Here is an 18,067-nt window from a genome sequence, read left to right as displayed (position 1 = left end):
CTTTGGAGAATTGTTCAAATCCTTGGCCTATTTTTAATTGGGTGGTTTGTCTTTTTGTTGCATTATAAGGGGGCTTATACTGTAGTGGAGAGAGATAGATGATGGATTAACTGGTACAAATTACATGATGGGTCAGTTAGAATATGGGAGGTGCAGCACCTTAGAGCAGGAAGGGCAGTGGGCCAGCCGGGGGTGTGGGTGGGAGCTGAGAGGGCTTTGCTGGGTGGCAGGTGAGCACAGACACAGAAGAGGGTGGGTGTGACCGTGTGGGCCTCTGCAAGTAGATTCCTGCCAGCAAGGAAGGGCGTGGTTGGGGAGTTCCAGGAACCTAAAGGAAGTCACTGTGGCAAAGGTGTCGGGAGCCTGGGGTCCGATCTGTCCGGCCCTAAGGCATCATAAGGCCTGGCTCACTTGGAAGAGGAAGGCGCTGTGGGGAGGTTTTGGGCAGAGGAATGACTTGATCAGAGACCGCCCTTGGCTGCTGGGCCGAGAAGAGAGTGAAGGGAAGGAGGGGACAGAGGCTGTGGTGGAAACCTAGGCCAGACACACAGTGTCTTGTGCTCAGGAGGTAGTGGAGGTGAGGAGGGGTGGGCTTGTGAATATAATTTGAAGACAGAGCTGAGGGACTTCTGAGCATGCTGGAATTGTAGTGAAAATGTGGTTTCGTGGAGCCTTGTCGGCAGACACGTGGTATTTAAAGCAGGGATACCAGACAAGAGCCCAAGGGCAGTGAATGTCCGGGCCCGAGGACGGTGCCAGGCCGGTGACCTCTAGAGCTGGGGAGCGTGGGGCCCCAGCAGAGGGGCCCGCAGGGAGCAGCCGGCACGCAGGACAGGCGAGGGAGGGTCCTGGGCAGTGAGCGAGGAGAGTGGGCCACGGAGTGGGGCGTGACAGGCTGTGCCCAGCGCTGCCACGAGGCCGGATCACGTGAGGCCCAAACACTGACCCTTGGATATAAGAATGTGATCGCTGGAGACCCTGAAAGACCCCTAAATTACAGAATTTTTAAAAACATGGAAAAGATTAAAATAGTTTACGGTTTGAAATGTTTTCAAGTTTTGTATCTTGGTAAAATCCCTGAGACTAGGATACATGTCAGTTTCTACACGTTTTCAGGAAACAAAAATTCCTCTGCACTTATTTATTAAGATATTCTTTTAAAAATGAAGCTGTCATTACAGTTTGGGGGGTTTACTCAAGGCAAGGATTGGTCACTCAAGGGGAACCCAACAGCTTTTCTTGAACCCCAGCTCTGTGCCAGGGACCCTGCGAGGTCCCCTGTGCACCGTGTGTCTCCACGTGAGGAGTGTCACACCCCCATTTGTGAACACAGAGAGAGAGTCAGGTGGGAAGGGATGTGAGGGGGCAGAGCCCAGTGGAGATTCTCCAGAGGGAGCCCCCAGAGGAGGAGACTGCATGTCACACAGCTCTTGGAAACTGGGGGAGATTTTAGTAGGTGTAGAGGGAGCTGGGGAGAGTATTTAAGGCTGTGGGGAAGCAACCCTTTAAGAAGTTGAGATGAGACTTTGGAACAAATTAGAAAAACAGTAGATGGAGTTTGGTGGAAAGGAGGTTTCTGAGGCTGGGCTGGCAGCCAGGCGGAGAAGACCTTGGCAGTCACATTGCAGCATTTGTGCTTAGGTTGTTGGCCAGTGGACGCTGGAAAATCTAAAATAAAAGTGAATAAGCAGCACATAAATAAACGGGGATGAGAAAGATTGAGCACCGTGAGGTGAATTGGGAAGCTGTGGTAATAATCTGGATTCTTAGAGCAGGTGGGAAAAGAGGATGGATTCTGGGGTCTTAAAAGAGCTAGAAGCCACCGGACAGCAAGTGACAGTTATCAGGGACTATGATTCTGTAATCCTGAGCCCTCGTGCCTGGGAGGATGTTGGCACGGGGAGCAGCTGGTTTGGGGAGGAGAAAATATTGGTTTGGTTTTGGACGCATTAAGTCCTAGATTATTGGAACTACAAGCCTAGAATTCAGGCAAGCAGTTGGGGAGGGCCCTGGGTTTGTTGTGATTTGAGTCAAGTCAACACCAGGTCCGTTTGAGGAGGAAGGAGCAGAACCTGGTGAGCAAGGAGCCAGCGCAGGCCTGAACCTGGGCTGCCCGGAGGCTGGGGGCGAGGCCTGAGGGGGTCCCTGCGCAGTGTGGCCGGGCTGGGACACTGCCCCTGTCCTCTGGGGAGGGCCAGGCCACAGGCCTCCTACGTGCTGATCTGCTGGAGAGGCGCACACACACGTGCACACACACACACACATGCCACCTCACCTCACCTCAAGAGCTACGTGTGTGCACACATGTATGTATATATGTGTTTGTGTATGTTTGCTTCTTTAGGCTTGAATTATCTCTAGAAGGGTGCCAAAAATCAAATTGCATTGTCATCTCTGAGGCAAGGAACTAGGTGGATTGGGACCAGGGAGAGAGTGAGATTTTTCATGGTATAGACCTTTTCATTCTTTTTAAATGTGGTTATCTACTCAAACAACAACAACAACAGAATGACACAATTAAAAACAGTGAGGCAGCCCTCTCTGTATTGATGTGGAGTAATCTATAACTAGTTATTACATAAAACAAGAGGTAGAACAGTAACTTTAGTGGGTTCCCATGCTTTTGAACATATGAGTGTGTGTGTGTGTATCTTAGAAAGATAGATAATGGAAGGCACTATTTTTTTTTTTTATGCAAAGAATGTTTCTAGGAGACTCAAACTGGTAATAGGGTGATTGGTCTCTGGGAAGGCGAATTGAGGGCCTTGGGCAGGGGAGGGAAGGAGACTGGCTTTTTACTCCCTGCCCTTTTATTCTGTTTGAAGTGGGGGGCAGTGCATCTTAGTCTAAAAGCTAAATGAATTTGAAGGGAAAAGTTGCTTCGGCAAACGAGTTCAAGTGTGTATTTGAGAATATTTATCGGTCTTTGACTCTGTGCTTGTTGCAAGGGGCGGGCAGTAGGCAGAGCCAGCTGGCCCTGCCCTGGGCGTCTGTCAGGGAGTCACGGCCTCTCCGTGGGTCTGTCTGCACGGGCATTTCTGACCTGTCTTCTTTTACGGAGAAGGTCCGTTAGGGAGCCACACAAGCCTGAGTGTCTCCTCCAGTCCTGGGGTTTTGGTTGACCCCACCTCTTCCACCCAGGAAACCTCCTGCAGCAGAAGACGCTGAGCATCTGCAGAGCCCATGGCAAGAGGACAGGGCTCCGGAAAGAGGCGCCGACTCCGAGACGAACTTGGAAAACCAAAAGATTGGTCAGTACGCATTATTTAAAAGACGGTTAACCTCAAATTATTGGTATTTTGAAAAATTTTCTCATGTTTGTACTTTGCACTTCTAGATGCATTACAGGGAAGGTCACATTAACTGATATTGCTTACCTGTGTTCTTACTTATGACAATTCAGCTTCCAGGGTTTTATTTTATTTTATTTTATTTTTGTAACTTTTCTCCTTTTTGTTGTTTGAGATATTAGTCATCCAGTAAAGTGCACAGATTTTAAGTATACAGCTCAGCAAGTTTTTTTTTTTGTTTGTTTGGTTTTTTTTTTACAAATTATATGTTCATTAACCACACCCAGATTAAGCTACTAAATGTCTCTAGAACCTAGAACTCTCTCTCCTGTGCCTTTTCTGTCTGTACCGCTCCTCAGTAACCACTTTCTGACTTCTATCACAATTTGTTTTGCTAAATTGGAACCATATAAATATTCTTGTACCTGGCTTCCTTCATTCAACATTATGTCTGTGAAATTCGTCTGTGTTATTGCAAATCGTGGTAGTTTTTTTTTCTTTTCTTTTTTTAATTTTGGTAACATGTATAGAGCATGGAGTTTCCCATCCCCACCACTCCCAAGCATACAGTTGAGTGGCGTTTATCACGTTCACAGTGTTGAGCTACCATCCATCACCCGTTACCACAACTTTCCCATCACCCCAGACACAGGCCCTGCACCTATTATGCCTTCAGTCCCATGTCCCCCTCTCTCCCTGCCCCTGGTAACCCGTACTCTCCTTTCTGTTGCTGTGCATTTGCATATCTAGTTATTTCATGTAAGTGGCATCATTCAATATTTGTCTTTTGCGTCTGGCTTATTTCACTCAGTACGATGTCTTCAGGGTTCATCCATGTTGTAGCATGTTTCTGAACTTCATTCCTTTTTATAACTGAATACTCCATTGTGTATGTACCACATTTTGTTTATCCATTCATCAGTTGGTGGACACTTGGATTGCTTCTACCTTTTGGCTCTTGTGAATAGTGCTGCTTTGAACACTGCTGTGCAAATATCAAGTCCCTGCTTCCAGTTCTCTTGGGTATTTACCTAGAAGTCGAATCGCCAGGTCGTATGGTAGTTCTATGTCTAACATTTTGGCGGACCGCCAAACTGTTTTCCAGAGTGGCTGCACACTATTTTACTTTCACACCAGCAATGTATAAGAGTTTGTATTTTTTCTTCATCCTCACCAGCACTTGTTTTCCATTCGGTTAATAATAGTCGTCTTGGTGAGTGTGAGGTGTTATCTCATTGTGGTTTTGATTTATATTTCCCTAGTGACAAATGATGTTGAGCAACTTTTTATGTGCTTATTGGCCATTTGTATCTCTTCTTTGGAGACATGTCCATTCAAGGCCTTTGCTGTTTTTTATTTGGGTTGTCTTTCTGTTCTGTTGTAGAAGTTCTGTATATACTCTGGATATGAAACCCTTATCAGATACATGGTTTTCAAATAGTCTCTCCCATTCTGTAGGTTATTTTTTCACTTTCTTGATAATGTCCTTTGCTGAACAAAGTTTTTAATTTTGATCAAGTCCAATTTATCTTTTTGCTTCTGTTGTTCGTGCTTTTATTGTCAAGACTAAGAATCCATTTCCTAATACAAGGACATGAAGGTGTTTTCTTCTAAGAGTTTTATAGTTTTATCTCTTATATTTAGGTCTTTGATCCACTTTGAGTTAATTTTTGTGTGTATGGTGTGAGGTGGGGGTCCACTCTCATTCTTTCGCAATGGCCATCCAGTACTCCCAGCACCAAGGACTTGGCACCCTTGTCACAAATCAACTGGCCATAAGGTGTGTGGGTTTATTTCTGAACTCTAAATTCTATCCTTTTGGTCTCTGTGTCTTTCCTTGTACCAATACCATGTTGTTTTAATTACTGTCACTTTGTCGTAACGTTTGAAATCGAAAAGTGTGAGTCCTCCAACTTTGTTCTTCTTTTTCAAGATGTTTTTGGCTATTCAGGTCCCCTTACCCTTACATATGAATTTGAGAATTAGCTTTTCCATTTCTACAAAGAAGGCTTTTGGAAGTTTGACTGGGATTTTGTCGAATCTGTAAATCACTTTAGGTCATACTGGTGTCTTGACAATATTGTCTTCCAGTTCATGAGCACAGAGTATCTTTCCACTTACTTAGGTTGTTTTTCATTTCTTTCAACAATGATTTGCAGTTTTTTGTGTACAAGTCCTTTATATCCTTGGTTAAATTTATTCCTTGATATTTGATTCTTCTAGTTGCTATTGTAAATGGATTTAGTTCCTTTTGGCTCATTCCTTGTTGGTGTATAGAACCACCACTGATTTTCATGTATTGCTCTTGTACCCCACCACTTTGCTGAGTTCATTTATTAGATCTAGTAGTTTTCTTGTGGGTTCTTTGGGGTTTTCTCTGTATAGAATCATGTCATCTGCAAATAGGGATAGGTTTACTTCTTCCTTTCCAGTGTGGATGCCTTTTATTTCTTTTTCTTGCCTAATTGCTCTGGCTAGAACTTCCAGTACGATGGTGAATAGCTGGGGTTAAAGTGAGCATCCTTGTCTTGCCCTTGATCTTAGAGGCGATGCATTCAGTCTTTCAACATTGCTTATGATGTTAGCTGAAGGTTTTCATATATGTCCTTTATCATGTTGAGGAAGTGGTAGTTCCTTTTTTATTGCTAAATCGTATTCTAAAATATGAATATATTATGATTTATTTGTATATTTTCCTATTGATAGACATTTGGGTGTGGTTTCCAGTTTTTGGCTGCTAATGTTACACCTTCTGTGAACATTCTTGTTCAAGGCCTTGGATGGAAACTTCAGATGTTTTAGTTTGAGAAGTGTAAAAGTGCATTGTTTTGGGAAAAGTTTCATTCAACATATTCTTACATGACTAGTTTCTCAGCTGAAAGTTGCACAAAGTACACAAAAGTATATGTTCATACATTATAGAGTTAAATAGAAATGATAACCTATCAGAAAACTTGACTTTGCTTTTGTACAGAAGCTTTCTCTGAAAATACTGGAGACACTTCCGTTAACAAAATGACACAGCCGTATCTGAAAAGGTATGTGCATCCATGGGTTGAGTCTGTTTTCCTTGATCAGTGACTAAATATTGATGAGTATGTAAGTCTTTTTCTTTTCTTCTAGCTTCCACCCACAAATAAAATGGTTCCAAAAAGACGATGTGATCATCTTAAAGATAAGAATAAGAAATGTAAAAGATTACAACTGTAAATATTTTAGAGACAGAGTCATTTTCAGGTAGGTTTATGCATATTTTATTAAGTTAAATAGAAAAAAATTCTAACATTTTTGAAGACTGACTTCATTTCTTTTTATAAACCTAGTGCCTGGGTGGGAGACAAATTTTACTTGGCTGATATGGAGCTGCAGGCCAACATAATAAAAGATGACTGCAAATGCGTAATTAAAAATGAGGAACCTATGATCACTCTTGTAAAAGAGAGAAGGGAATCCTGGTGTAGCTTACTCAAGCAGAAGGTGAGTTGGAATGAACTGTGGCTGGTCTTAACACCCGTGGTATGTTTTATTGTCTCACTTAATGTAAAATGTTATATTGAACAGAATCCTAATGTGGCTTTTGATTTTGATCACTGGGAAGAACAGGAAGAGGACAGCCCCTTCTCCAAGGGTAAGATGCCACGTGCCCGCTCCCCCGAGGGACTGTGGGTGCCGGGGGTGGACGTAATCACTCACGCAGCGAATTTTAAGAATACAGTCTTGATGGAATTGGATCGTTAATGTGAAGCCCTTAGAATTAGTTTTCTTCTTGTGGTTGATCTTGGTGCTTGGTTATAAATACAACTTCTTTTAACACTCTTAGAGAACAATTATGTATAAACAGACAAATTTCACCTGCTCATTTCTTGCCTAAAATAATGAAGATACAAAATAAACGGCAAAATAGATAGAGCTAGATCCCAGGGGTCTTTTTTTTTTTTTTTAATGGGGGAAGGTGTGAAAAGATTTGCTAATTATTCTATAGTTAATGTATACTTACACTGTCTAACTTTTTTAGTCGTCCATCCTAAAAACCGATTCTGCAAATTGGCAAAGGTGGTTGAAAACAGTGACAGATCTTCAGAGGAAGACTAAAGTGACAGTGATTGAGATTGTGAGTTATCCCCAAGAGTGGCCGGACGACTTGGAACACAAATGGACATTGCTGCATGACTGACAGTTAAGACAACAAGAAGTCATAACGAAGCCTTGTTCACTTCCAGGATAGGGTACCGTTGTCATCTTCCGTTGGCACTAGACATGGTAACGGTGAGAAATTCCTAGTCAATTTGAAAGTGGGCTGCTGATAAGAAGACTGTCCCAGAGTGTGGAGGTGCCGTCTGGATGCAGGGACACCAGTGGTGCTCGGCCATCACGAGCTCAGCTTTCACTGTCTGTCCTACCCGTGGCCTCACAGGAAACTCATCCCGACACGCTCAGGTCTGAGTGACAAGAGCAAACTGTGACATCTGGGTAATGAATTGTACTGTCTGGAGTCAGTCCATTAGTTTTTTTTCATTTAGACCTACACTTGGTACATTTCTGAAAACTTGGTCTAATGTAAATGGAGGCTTTCCTCTTCTAAATTCATACTTGGCACTGCTTAACAGACCCTTTTAACCCCGGGTTGGTTGGGATTAGGCATTTTCAGCCTTCTTAAGCTGTTAGAGCTAACAGGAGTTAGTTTACTTCTTAGGAAGAGAGAGTCCAAGGGTGAAAATGGGGTTGCCTCATCAGCAATACCAGCAGGACCCAGAGCCTTCTTGAATTATAGCTGCTGCTAAGTGACCCCCTGGACCTACAGAGTCAGGGCAAACAGGAGAAAGTTTCTCTTCGGTGAAAATTTAAAAGGACCTGTTGGGGTGCCTGAAGGTAAGCCTCAGAATGCCCGGATGTGATGTGCCCTCAAAGTATCCATGACCCCGTGCTCAGTGAGGACAACCATGGATAGTCATTACCGCTGAAATGGAGGCGTGCCCCGAGGCTGACTTTCAGGCCTGGGTTTCTCTGTTAATTAAAAAACTTAGAAGGTGAGCTGTTAGGAAATTTAAAACCCTTCTTTGTGATTTAAATGACTTCTTCAGTATGAGTTCGGCAGCTTAGTAGCCTAAAAGTGGAAAAGAACATTTATAGAACATGGCTGTTGAGTACTTGCCCCAAGATTTTTATTCTGGAAGTTTACATCAGAAAGCGCAGACACCCGCGTTTAAATGTGCCCCAGGTATAAGCCACTGCTTGAACTAGAGGTCAGCTCTGGCATCAAGCTGTCAGTGAGCGGGTTTGGCTCACACTCTGGGTCTCAGTTTCCTCATCTGTAAAAATAAGACATTCAGCTCACCGCATGGCCTCGCCTCCCTCGGGGAGTGCCCGCGGAGGGCTCCTGGGCCAGGGCGTTTTTCCACACCGTGGCTGGGTGACGGCCGCTCAGATCACTGTCCCCCAGGGAGAGGATGTGGTGTCCAGCCTGGACAGCCTCCAGGAGCATGTCCTTGCTTCTGTAATCCCTAGATGTTGGCGCATGACATGAGGTGGTGGCTTTCCTTTTTCTTGGCTAAACTGGGCAGGCGCTTCAGTAAGTAGAAAGTTCTGGTGTCTTTGCTGGCAAAGGTTTTGGTCTGTAGAGCTCTTCTAATGTATCCTTGTCAGGTGTCAGTTTCTGCAGATGTAGCTTTTGTTCCTGTTGGTGGAGATGTTTGGATTTGGTACTAGGCCTGCCTGTGAGTGTTAGCTACCTGCCTTTGGCCTCAGTTGTCTTCAGTCTGTTTTGTAAAACAGCAAATAATAGAGCTGCGGGAGTATATGTTCCCCATGTACAGACGGTGGGTGGTCCTGCTCTCAAAGAAAACAATGCTGATTCTCTTGTGTATTTCATAAACAGCTAAATGAAAATCCTGGGGGGCAGGTTATATGTTTAAATCACAATTGCTTTTTTCAGACATTTAGATTTACTAATATTTGAAGTTCTGACAAACGTTTTTCGTAAGACATAGGATGCTGCCTAGTTAAATGCAAACAATTAGTAGCTGTTTTTTTTTTTTCCTGCTATGATATATGTACTGATTTCATGTTTTGGGTAAATTTCTGAAATGCAGGGTAAAAATACTTTTTCTCTGCTTCTGGAATTGATTACATACTTAGTTGTAGCTTGAATGTGTTGTGGTATGCCCAATAAAATTTCAGTGTATTCACAGCAATGTTTTAACTTTTTTTCTGCAGATGCGTACATATTCTACTCTGTTGCAATCATAGCGTGAAACTACTTTGCATTCTGCTGGTTTTGTTCAACATTATCTTGTAGACTATTTTGTTTACAGTTTTCCTAATTATTTTTTTTTTCCAGCTTTTGACATTTTCAAAAACATTTTCCCTGAGTGACAAATACAAAATAGAACTTTATTCACCACCCTTTGTTATTTGACCCAATCGCCAGCGAAGGCTGTTGTGGGGGGTTGGTGTCCGTGGTGCTGACCCCCGGCCGAGGGGACCCTCACGCTCACACAGGTTGCAAATGGTTCTGGATGGTGAGCTTTGCATGGGGGCCTCTTCCCTCAGCCTATGATAAACCAGCCACGTACATCACTGGGTTAAATACAGGGTTTCAGGACTTTTGGAGGGAGGTGGAGGTTGGTAGCAAAATAGTTGTACTTTAATATTTTAAAAATCCATTTCAACCAAAGCAAAGCATCACCAATTTTGTATATAAAAATATACTTTATCACTCAGATTAAGAAACACCTTTTATTTAAGGCACTGTGATATACCCCTTATTAGTTGCCACCATAATGGTGTGAGTTTCTGTTCCGCCCTTCCCTAGACGGTGTTAGGTTACCGTCCCAGTCTGCGTCTGCTAACCTTAGCAAACACCTGTCACTTCTCCTGTCCAGAACGCCCACCCAGAGAATTAAAGATACCTAAAAATAAAGGTATAAACATATTAGAACATTTTTTCCTTAAGAAACACATCAGGAAGTTATAACCACAAATACTGCTTACAAAAATAAATTCATCCCAGCTTTGACTTGACTACAAGAGATTGAGCTTGTTACTCAGGCTCTTCCTCTGGTGGGACAACTTCCATTAGCATCTGAAGGTACATGGTGATGGGTTCTGAAAAAACACAAATGCAGGTAGAAGACGACATGTGAAAATCTTTGCCTTGATTGTCCCTGCTATTGGTGAGCAGCAACATTTTCATTACCCTTTCCATTGCTGAGTAAAATAAAATGACCACCTGCATTGGGCTTTGCTGGAGAGACCTCTTTTCAAGAAAGGATTTTCCAGAAGACAAAATCAATTCACCTGCAGGAGCTTTCTGAGAAAATGAAGCACTGGAAAGCACCCTACTTAGAACTGCAGGTAGCTGCTGGTGATCAACCAGTTTCAGTCCAGTAGAGAGAGCTAATCAGAATGGACGAGCATACCATACTAATCGAAGCGCACCTGCTCCCCACTTTGTAAGACCCCGCCCCATGTAGGATGGAAACTTAACATCAGCCAATCAGAACACTGCTCGCTTGCTCCCGCATTTGCCCTATATCAGCGTTCCCCTCGCCAACCCTCAGTGGAGCCCTTTCCACTTCCGGTTTGGATGCTGCCCAATCCATGAATCATAAAACTGCTCAAATAAACTCATATAAATAGTATCTAGTATCTTATTTTAATACCATGTAGGTGCTAATGGGAAGTGGGGGGTGAGATGGGTCACCTCTGTTAGAGACATCTGGTAGGAAATGGTGCTTCCTCCTTCTACTTCTTAGGGGGATTGGTTCATTGGAGATAAATTCTTTCCCATTCTAGAAGTAGGAACCTGCTAAGTATTTTATTCTTCAGGAAAATCCTGAATGACTCAATTGTATGTATATATTCACTGCCACCAGCCAAGGGTGAGTCTTTAGTCTGAATTCACTGCTGCATTTTGCTTAAAAAGCAGGTTGTTGGTTTTTCCCCCTCTTTAGTCTCACCTTCTTACAGGTTTTTGTAGAGAACAGCTTGGCTAAATTTTCTAGCAGTGAGAAATAAGACACGTTTTGTACCATCCGATTGCAAGTCATTCTGGCTAGATTCTCTGTTAGTATGATCAAATCCAAGTTCACTTTCAAGATATGGGGGAAAAAATGGCTGTTTTCTTTTACTAAGAAGTGTTTTCTCTTTTTTAGAAGAAAGTGCCTGCAGCCTCTCTTTCTCAGCTTGGTCTTTGGATCGGAGAAAAGGGGGTGGGATTCAGGAGAAGCTGTTTCAGAAAAGTAAAAAGTCCTTGGTGGAAATAATACAGCCATATTTTGGTTTTGGTTTCACTTAAAATAAAATAAAAAATTGACTAAATCAAATAAATTAATCATTAAAATAAAACAAATTCCCTCTCTTGGTTCTAACAGGTAAGTGGTGGTACCTGATGATGAGGAAATGGTGGTTGGGAGAGCGCATCTGGAATTTACCTGGGATGGAGAAAGGCTTTCTCAGTCCCTGCTGAGTCTAAAGCCCAGAGTCAACATCCCTGCCTTCCAGTTGGGTTATAGTCCCCCAAGATATGTGGATATAAGTTAAAACAGTAACACCCAAAGGTCTGGTTGCCACGCAGGTGCTAGATGACCAAACTGTGCTAGACCCAGGATTAAACTGTGCACAGCTGCCTTCCTGCCTTCAAGGAGCTCGCTGCGCAGAGAGAAGAGGAAAGGAGCCATTGATCAGGTGTGGCCTGGTGAGGGTGCTCAGGAGCCTGGCAGGCTTTTGTAAGTGGGGCTTCTGACACTGAAGCTGCCTGTAGGGTAAAGCATTATGAATATCATATGGTTCAAGACTTTTTGAAAAGCAATTAGGGACAGTTTGTGGTCCCTTTTGATATCCTTTGGCACTAGTGCTTTCTTTTGAGAAGGGAAAGTGGTTAAGGTGGTTTAACTTTTAAACACTTGTGTTAAAGTAGATGAGGAACCCAGACTGCTGAGTGGAAGGTGAGACCTGGGGCCTTGGAACTGGACAGCTCAGGCCCTCGTCCCAGCTCCCTGGTCCCAGCTGTCACTTCTTGGGTGTCCCTGGGATGCTGCTGGACCTCCTCGATGCATCTCTGTCAAGAGAAGATGGTGCTTCCCTTCCTGCTTCTCAGAGGAATTGATGGAACAAAGAGGCCACAGGTGGGCCCCAGCGGTGACAGGCCGTGGGGAGCGTGGGGAAGAGGTGGAAGTTGCCGCCATGTGAGGTGCTCTCACAGGATAGTCAAGGTGGGACTGGGGCTGGGGAGGCTGTGGGACGCCGTGCCTGCCTGTGCGTCACCTCTGCCAGGACAATCCTGCTGATACTCACTCGAGATCCTCTGAACCCATCCAAACTTGTAGTAGACGAAAAGGAAGTAAAATATAAGGCCACTTAGGATGAATAGCACGCAGTAGAGATACTCCCATGCGGGTTCAGTGATGATTGGGGCCACAACCAGAAACACAGATATGAGAATCACCAAGATGGGAATGAAAATGGGCACCTGTAGGCAAAACAACAAGGTGTCATGCATGGTTTTGCTATGTGTTTTCCTCTCCTGTTGGAAAATGTTCATAAAAAGTAAACATTTTAATATAGAGAGAACATAATGAACTCAATGCACTCTTTCCCCAATTTCAGTAATTTTTAAATAGTTTTGCCAGTCTTGTTTTAGCCACTCCACCTTTTTTTCTTCTTTTTCCAGAAATATAAAGAAAATTCCAGGCATCATGTCATTTCACCTGTAAAATAGTCTGTATACATCTCTAACTGATAAGGACTTTATGTTTTTAACATAACCATCTTGCCGTAGTCATAACAAAATTTAACAATGTAGATTGCTAAAGTTGAATCTATATTCAGATTCCCGTGATTATTTAGTTTATTTTTTTAAAACCAAGATCAAACAAGATCCACATAGCTCACTGACTATGTCTCTCAGGCTTTTGATTCTTCAATAGTTTCCATTCCCTCCCCTCCGTTTTTATCTTGACATGGATTTGTTGGAGAAGTTTTGTGATTTATGCTATACGGTGTCCTAATTCTAGCTTTGTCTAATTGCTGTCTTGTGGTGACATTTAACCTGCTCCTCTATCCCCCATATTTTCCTATACACCAATAATTTTAGACCTAGAAGCACATACTTTACAGTTGGAGCAGTGAACTTCCTTTGAGGCTAACGAGGCACATATTGTCTGCTTTTCCCAATTTTGAATTACTGAGATTGATCAGTGGATTTGTGGATGGAGAATCAGTACATTTCCATCACTGTGGATTTCTCCATTAACTTTTTTTTTTTTGTTGTGGTAGCATATGTAACATAAAATTTGCTGTTTTTTAAGTGTACACTTAAGTGTATTTAAGTTTAAATGTTTTGCTACTATTACCATGAACCATCACCAAAACTTTCTCATCTCTCCAAGCAGAAACTGTATCCACTGAGCAATAACTCCCCTTTCTCCCCTCCCCGTACCCCCTTGTAACCTCTAATCTACTTTCTCTATGCATTTGCCTATTCCAAATAGTTCTAGAAATGGAATTATATGATATTTGACCTCTTGTGTCTGGCTTTTTTCACTTAGCTTAAAATTTCAAGGTTCAATCTTGGAATTCTTTTTATGGCCTTTTTATGGCCAAATAAGATTCCATTGTATGCATTTACCACATTTGTTTATCTACTCATTCATCAATGGATGTTTGGATTGCTTCCAATTTTTGGATCTTGTGAATAATGCTGCTATGAACATTAGTGTAAAAATATCTGTTCGAGTCTCTGTTTTCATTTCTTGTTGGTATATATCTCAGAGTGGAGTTGTAGGTTATGTGGTAATTCCATGTTTAACTTTTTAAGGAACCACCAAACTGTTTCCTAGAGTCGAATCATTTTACATTCCCACCAGCAATTCACAAGGATTCCAATATCGCCTCATTCTCACCAACACTTACTATTTTTCATTTTTAATAATAGCTATCCTAGTGGGTGTGAGGTGTTATCTCATTGTGGTTTTGATTTGCATTTCCCTAATGACTAATGATGCTGAGCATCTTTTCAAGTGCTTATTGGCCATTTGCTTATCTTCTTTGGAGAAATGTCAATTCAGGTCCTTTGCTCATTCTTTAATTGGATTTGTCTTTTTGTTTTGTAGCAGTTCTTAATAATTTCTGGATATTAAGGCCATATTAGATACATGATTTGCAACTATTTTCTCTCACTCTATAAGTTATCTTTTCACTTTCTTGATAATGCTCTTTGATGAGCAAACAATTTTATTTTTGGTCAAGTCCAATTTATCTATTTCTTCTTTTGTTGATCATGCATTAGGTCTAATCCAAGGTCATGAAGATTCACCCCTATGTTTTCTTCTAAGAATTTTGTAGTTTTAGCCCTTATATTTAGATCTTTAACCCATTTTGAGTTAATTTTTTTATATGGTGTAAGGTATGGGTCCAACTTCATTCTTTTGCATGTGGATATCCACTTTTTCCAGCAGTATTTGTCCTTTCCTCATTATTGGACTTGGCACCCTTGAGTTGGCCATAGATGTGTGAGTTCATTTCTGTGTTCTCATTTCTGTTCCACTGGCCTATATGTCTCTCCTCGTGCTTGTACCCCATGGTTTTGATTATTATTATTTTGGTAGTGTTTTGAAATTGGGAAGTATGAGTCCTTCAGCTTTGTTTTTCTTTTTCAAGATTATTTTGGCTATTTAGGAACCCTTGCAATTCCATATGAATTTTGTGTTTGGGTTTTCCATTTCTGAAAAAAGGGTGCTCCCCATTAACTTTCCACCTAATGGTTTTCTTATCCACTGATGATCATTTCCTTGGTTCATTATTTCATCGGGGTTGCAAAATGATAATTTTCTAATTCTATTATTTTTTCTAGACTTACTAAGAACTTCAATTATTTTGTTGTTCTAAAACACAGTTCATATAGGAAAAGCAGGATAAATGATGATTATTTTTATTTCTTAGCTTTTAGAATGATGAGTTAGGTCCTTGAGACTTCCAGAGGTGACTTGAACTTGTGGGCTTTTACATATTTGTTGAGTATCCATTGCAGTCATTATTCTTTGTGATGCGCAGTAAGTCCCACTGTTGACCAGCAGGAGCTCCTTTGCACTGACTTCTGGGTCCCTTTAATGTAATCCAGTGGACTTTGAAAGCTGTGTTGTTTACAGTGTGACTGAATGTGCCAGACCTCAATGCATCCATCCCTCCAGGGAGCCTTATTTCTTTTTAGCGGGAAATGGCATTTCAAGACCACAGTCTGGGTGACTGGAGTACTTATTGTTCTTTTTCAAAGGCAGAGATAAATTTTTTTTTTCAAGAAGGGAATAAAGTTTATGAATTCCTACTGATATTTCCAGTTCAAGTGTAACCATACGTTTTTCCTTCCTTTACTTTAGATTTATATCTCTTTTTTAATGCTTCTGAATATCTTGTTTCTTAATGACTTTAACATAAGTACTATTTGTGTTATCCTACAACGGACCCCTATAATAAATTTCAAAATAACAATACTAGGAGAAGATCCAAGATGGCTGATTAGGGAGAAGCTGGCTCACTTCTCCCCCAGAAAAACAACTAGGGATCAGACAGAAGCTGTCTGCAACAATGAACGTGGGGCTCTGGAGATGGGGGGAGCGCTCTACAACAACCAGGAAAGTACAGGACAAACAGAGAAGCTGCAATGGGAGATCCTGAGTAACCCCCCTCAGCCCCGGCTCCTGGTGCCCATCCCCCACTCAGGGCAGAGAGCACCTGGTTCTCCATTCTCCGGCCAGCAAGCAGCTCCAGACTGAAAGGAAAATGGAAGTGTACAACTTGATCTAGAGGAGGGATCCAATATGGCAGCATAGAGAGGAGTGAAAGCTAAGTAGTCCCCTGGAACAATTAAAAAAAAACCCAGAAATAACCAGTAAATAATCCGGAATAACTGCAGGGGGACAAACGTGACTATCCACTCATCGTACACTAACCTGAATTGGGAGGATTGCCCAAGATCACAGCATAAAATCTGTAAGTAAAACTGTGGATCCAAATCAGGAGGCCCCCTCCCCCACAGCCCGAGCTACAAAGCCTCGTGGTGCCAGAGAGAAGCTCTCTCCCAGCAAGCGAATATAGCTCAGCTGAGCTCCAACTGGGATTTTAATTAGTGAGTCTGAACTGCTCACTACGAGGTACGAATCCCCAACAAGTAGACAGAGGCTTTGGGTGATGAATGACCTTGGAGAGCCGGAGGGTCACCTCGGACTAGCTCTGTTCCTTTTTCGACTCAGTGGAGAAAGCCTCAGCCATTTTCAGTTCCCAGTTCTGTGACCCAGACAGGGGTGTGGCACAGGCAGAGAGAGACCATTGAAATGCTAATAACCTCCCCCTAAGGCATCTATCTTCTGTAAGAGGAAAGGGTTGGGGCCCAGCTCTACTACCTACCTTTCATTCAGAACTTACACCAGTCAAGAATTATAGGCTAATCTTTGCATCAGGCAGAGAGCGCCCCTGCACGGCCCGGCAGCCCGGGGCTTCCCTTGAGGGACGATGTGCACTAGTGACGTAGCACAGCCTTCCCTCAGCAGAGGTCCTGGAAGATCATGGCTGAGAACGGGGTACTGCTTGGAAAACCCAAGGACACTTCATCAATGCTGGGGACTTGTGGGTCAGTGACAGAAAATCTGGGGCAAAACTGAAATGAAGGCTTAGACTCTTGCAACAGCTTTGAATCTCCGGGAACACCTGGGAGGTTTGAATATTAAAGCGGCCCTGCCTCCCTGACCACCTAGACATAAGCACCACGTTCAGGGCAGACAGCTCCAACAACAAACCCAAATTGAGTTCACCAACTGAACCCCACAAAAATCATTCCCCCACACACCACAGAAACAGAGTTGGGGAGAACTGACTTGAGGAGTATAGGTGACTCGCAGACACCATCTGCTGGTTAGTTGGAGAAAGTGTACGCCACCAACTTGTATTTCTGAAAAATTAGATTTTTTTTTTTTTTTTTACAACTTGAAAGAACCCTATCAAGCAAAGCCAATGCCAAGAGACCAAAAACAACATGATCTAGCACTGTGCCAGCTTGTGGCTGGTGAATTTGGACTGCTGGGACTACCAACGGTTTCAACACCCCTCACCCTACCCCCCCACCCCACCCCACCCCAGCTAGCCATTGTCTGTTGCTGAAAATTAAAAATAGCCTGTATGCTGAGGGCTGAGAGGACTAGGTTGCCAGAGAGCACCACCTGCTGGCACACAAGGAAAGTGCACCTCCAAGAAGGTCAAAGGCTTTGGGGTGAAGAGGGTCTTTTGCTGGGCAGGCCAGTAAAGTACACCCTTGGGTGTGGAATTAAAGGCTTTTAGCCATCTTTAGTTGACTTCCCTGGGGTCCTGTAGAACTGGTGTGCACCCCCTTCATGGGTCCATGGCCTAGCCCATGTTGGGTAATACTGATGAACCAAGTGTCAGAAAAGAACATTAACACAAACCCAATCAAAACAAAAGCTTTGAGGCGAGAGAATCCAACCTTAGTCAACTCAAAAAGATAATCCAATGCCCAGGCATCAGCAAAAAATAAGCCACACACTAAGAAACAGGAAGATATGGCTCAGTCAAAGGAGCAAATAAAAAAGTTGGAGGAGATACAGAATCTGGAACAGCGAGTCAAAGATGTTCAAACAAATCTAAAATTCAACAATATGGCTAAAGGGATAAAGGATATTAAGACACTAGGTGAGCATAAAGGGGTGAGTCTCTTGTGGATGCAAATAGATGGCTCATACTTTTTAAAAATCTATTTGGCCAGTCTGCAT

The 18,067-nt window shown here is 42.7% G+C and overlaps 2 protein-coding genes across 4 annotated transcripts in view; one reads left to right on the top strand and one right to left on the bottom strand.

Moving 5' to 3' along the window:
* Positions 1–8,796, top strand: part of TDRD12 (tudor domain containing 12) — a 95,950-nt gene extending 87,154 nt beyond the window's left edge. The window contains exons 26-31 of the mRNA XM_037819756.1: positions 3,142–3,251; positions 6,265–6,328; positions 6,414–6,527; positions 6,614–6,767; positions 6,852–6,918; positions 7,306–8,796. Of these exons, the coding sequence (XP_037675684.1) occupies positions 3,142–3,251; positions 6,265–6,328; positions 6,414–6,527; positions 6,614–6,767; positions 6,852–6,918; positions 7,306–7,382 (586 nt within the window). The 3' untranslated portion in view covers positions 7,383–8,796. The remainder of the gene's footprint in view (positions 1–3,141; positions 3,252–6,264; positions 6,329–6,413; positions 6,528–6,613; positions 6,768–6,851; positions 6,919–7,305) is intronic.
* Positions 8,797–10,053: 1,257 nt separating this feature from the next.
* Positions 10,054–18,067, bottom strand: part of SLC7A9 (solute carrier family 7 member 9) — a 47,949-nt gene continuing 39,935 nt past the window's right edge. For 2 of the 3 annotated variants that reach the window (XM_037820346.1, XM_037820345.1), the window contains one exon: positions 11,921–12,759. In XM_037820346.1, the coding sequence (XP_037676274.1) occupies positions 12,487–12,759 (273 nt within the window). In that variant the 3' untranslated portion in view covers positions 11,921–12,486. Of the gene's footprint in view, positions 10,395–11,920; positions 12,760–18,067 lie in introns of those variants that run through there. The other variant, XM_037820348.1, reaches the window with a different exon arrangement.

Source organism: Choloepus didactylus, chromosome 27 (assembly GCF_015220235.1).
Source record: "Choloepus didactylus isolate mChoDid1 chromosome 27, mChoDid1.pri, whole genome shotgun sequence".
NCBI classification, from domain to species: domain Eukaryota; kingdom Metazoa; phylum Chordata; class Mammalia; order Pilosa; family Megalonychidae; genus Choloepus; species Choloepus didactylus.
Note: the sequence above shows the minus strand (reverse complement) of the source record. Positions and strands in the feature narration are given on the sequence as shown.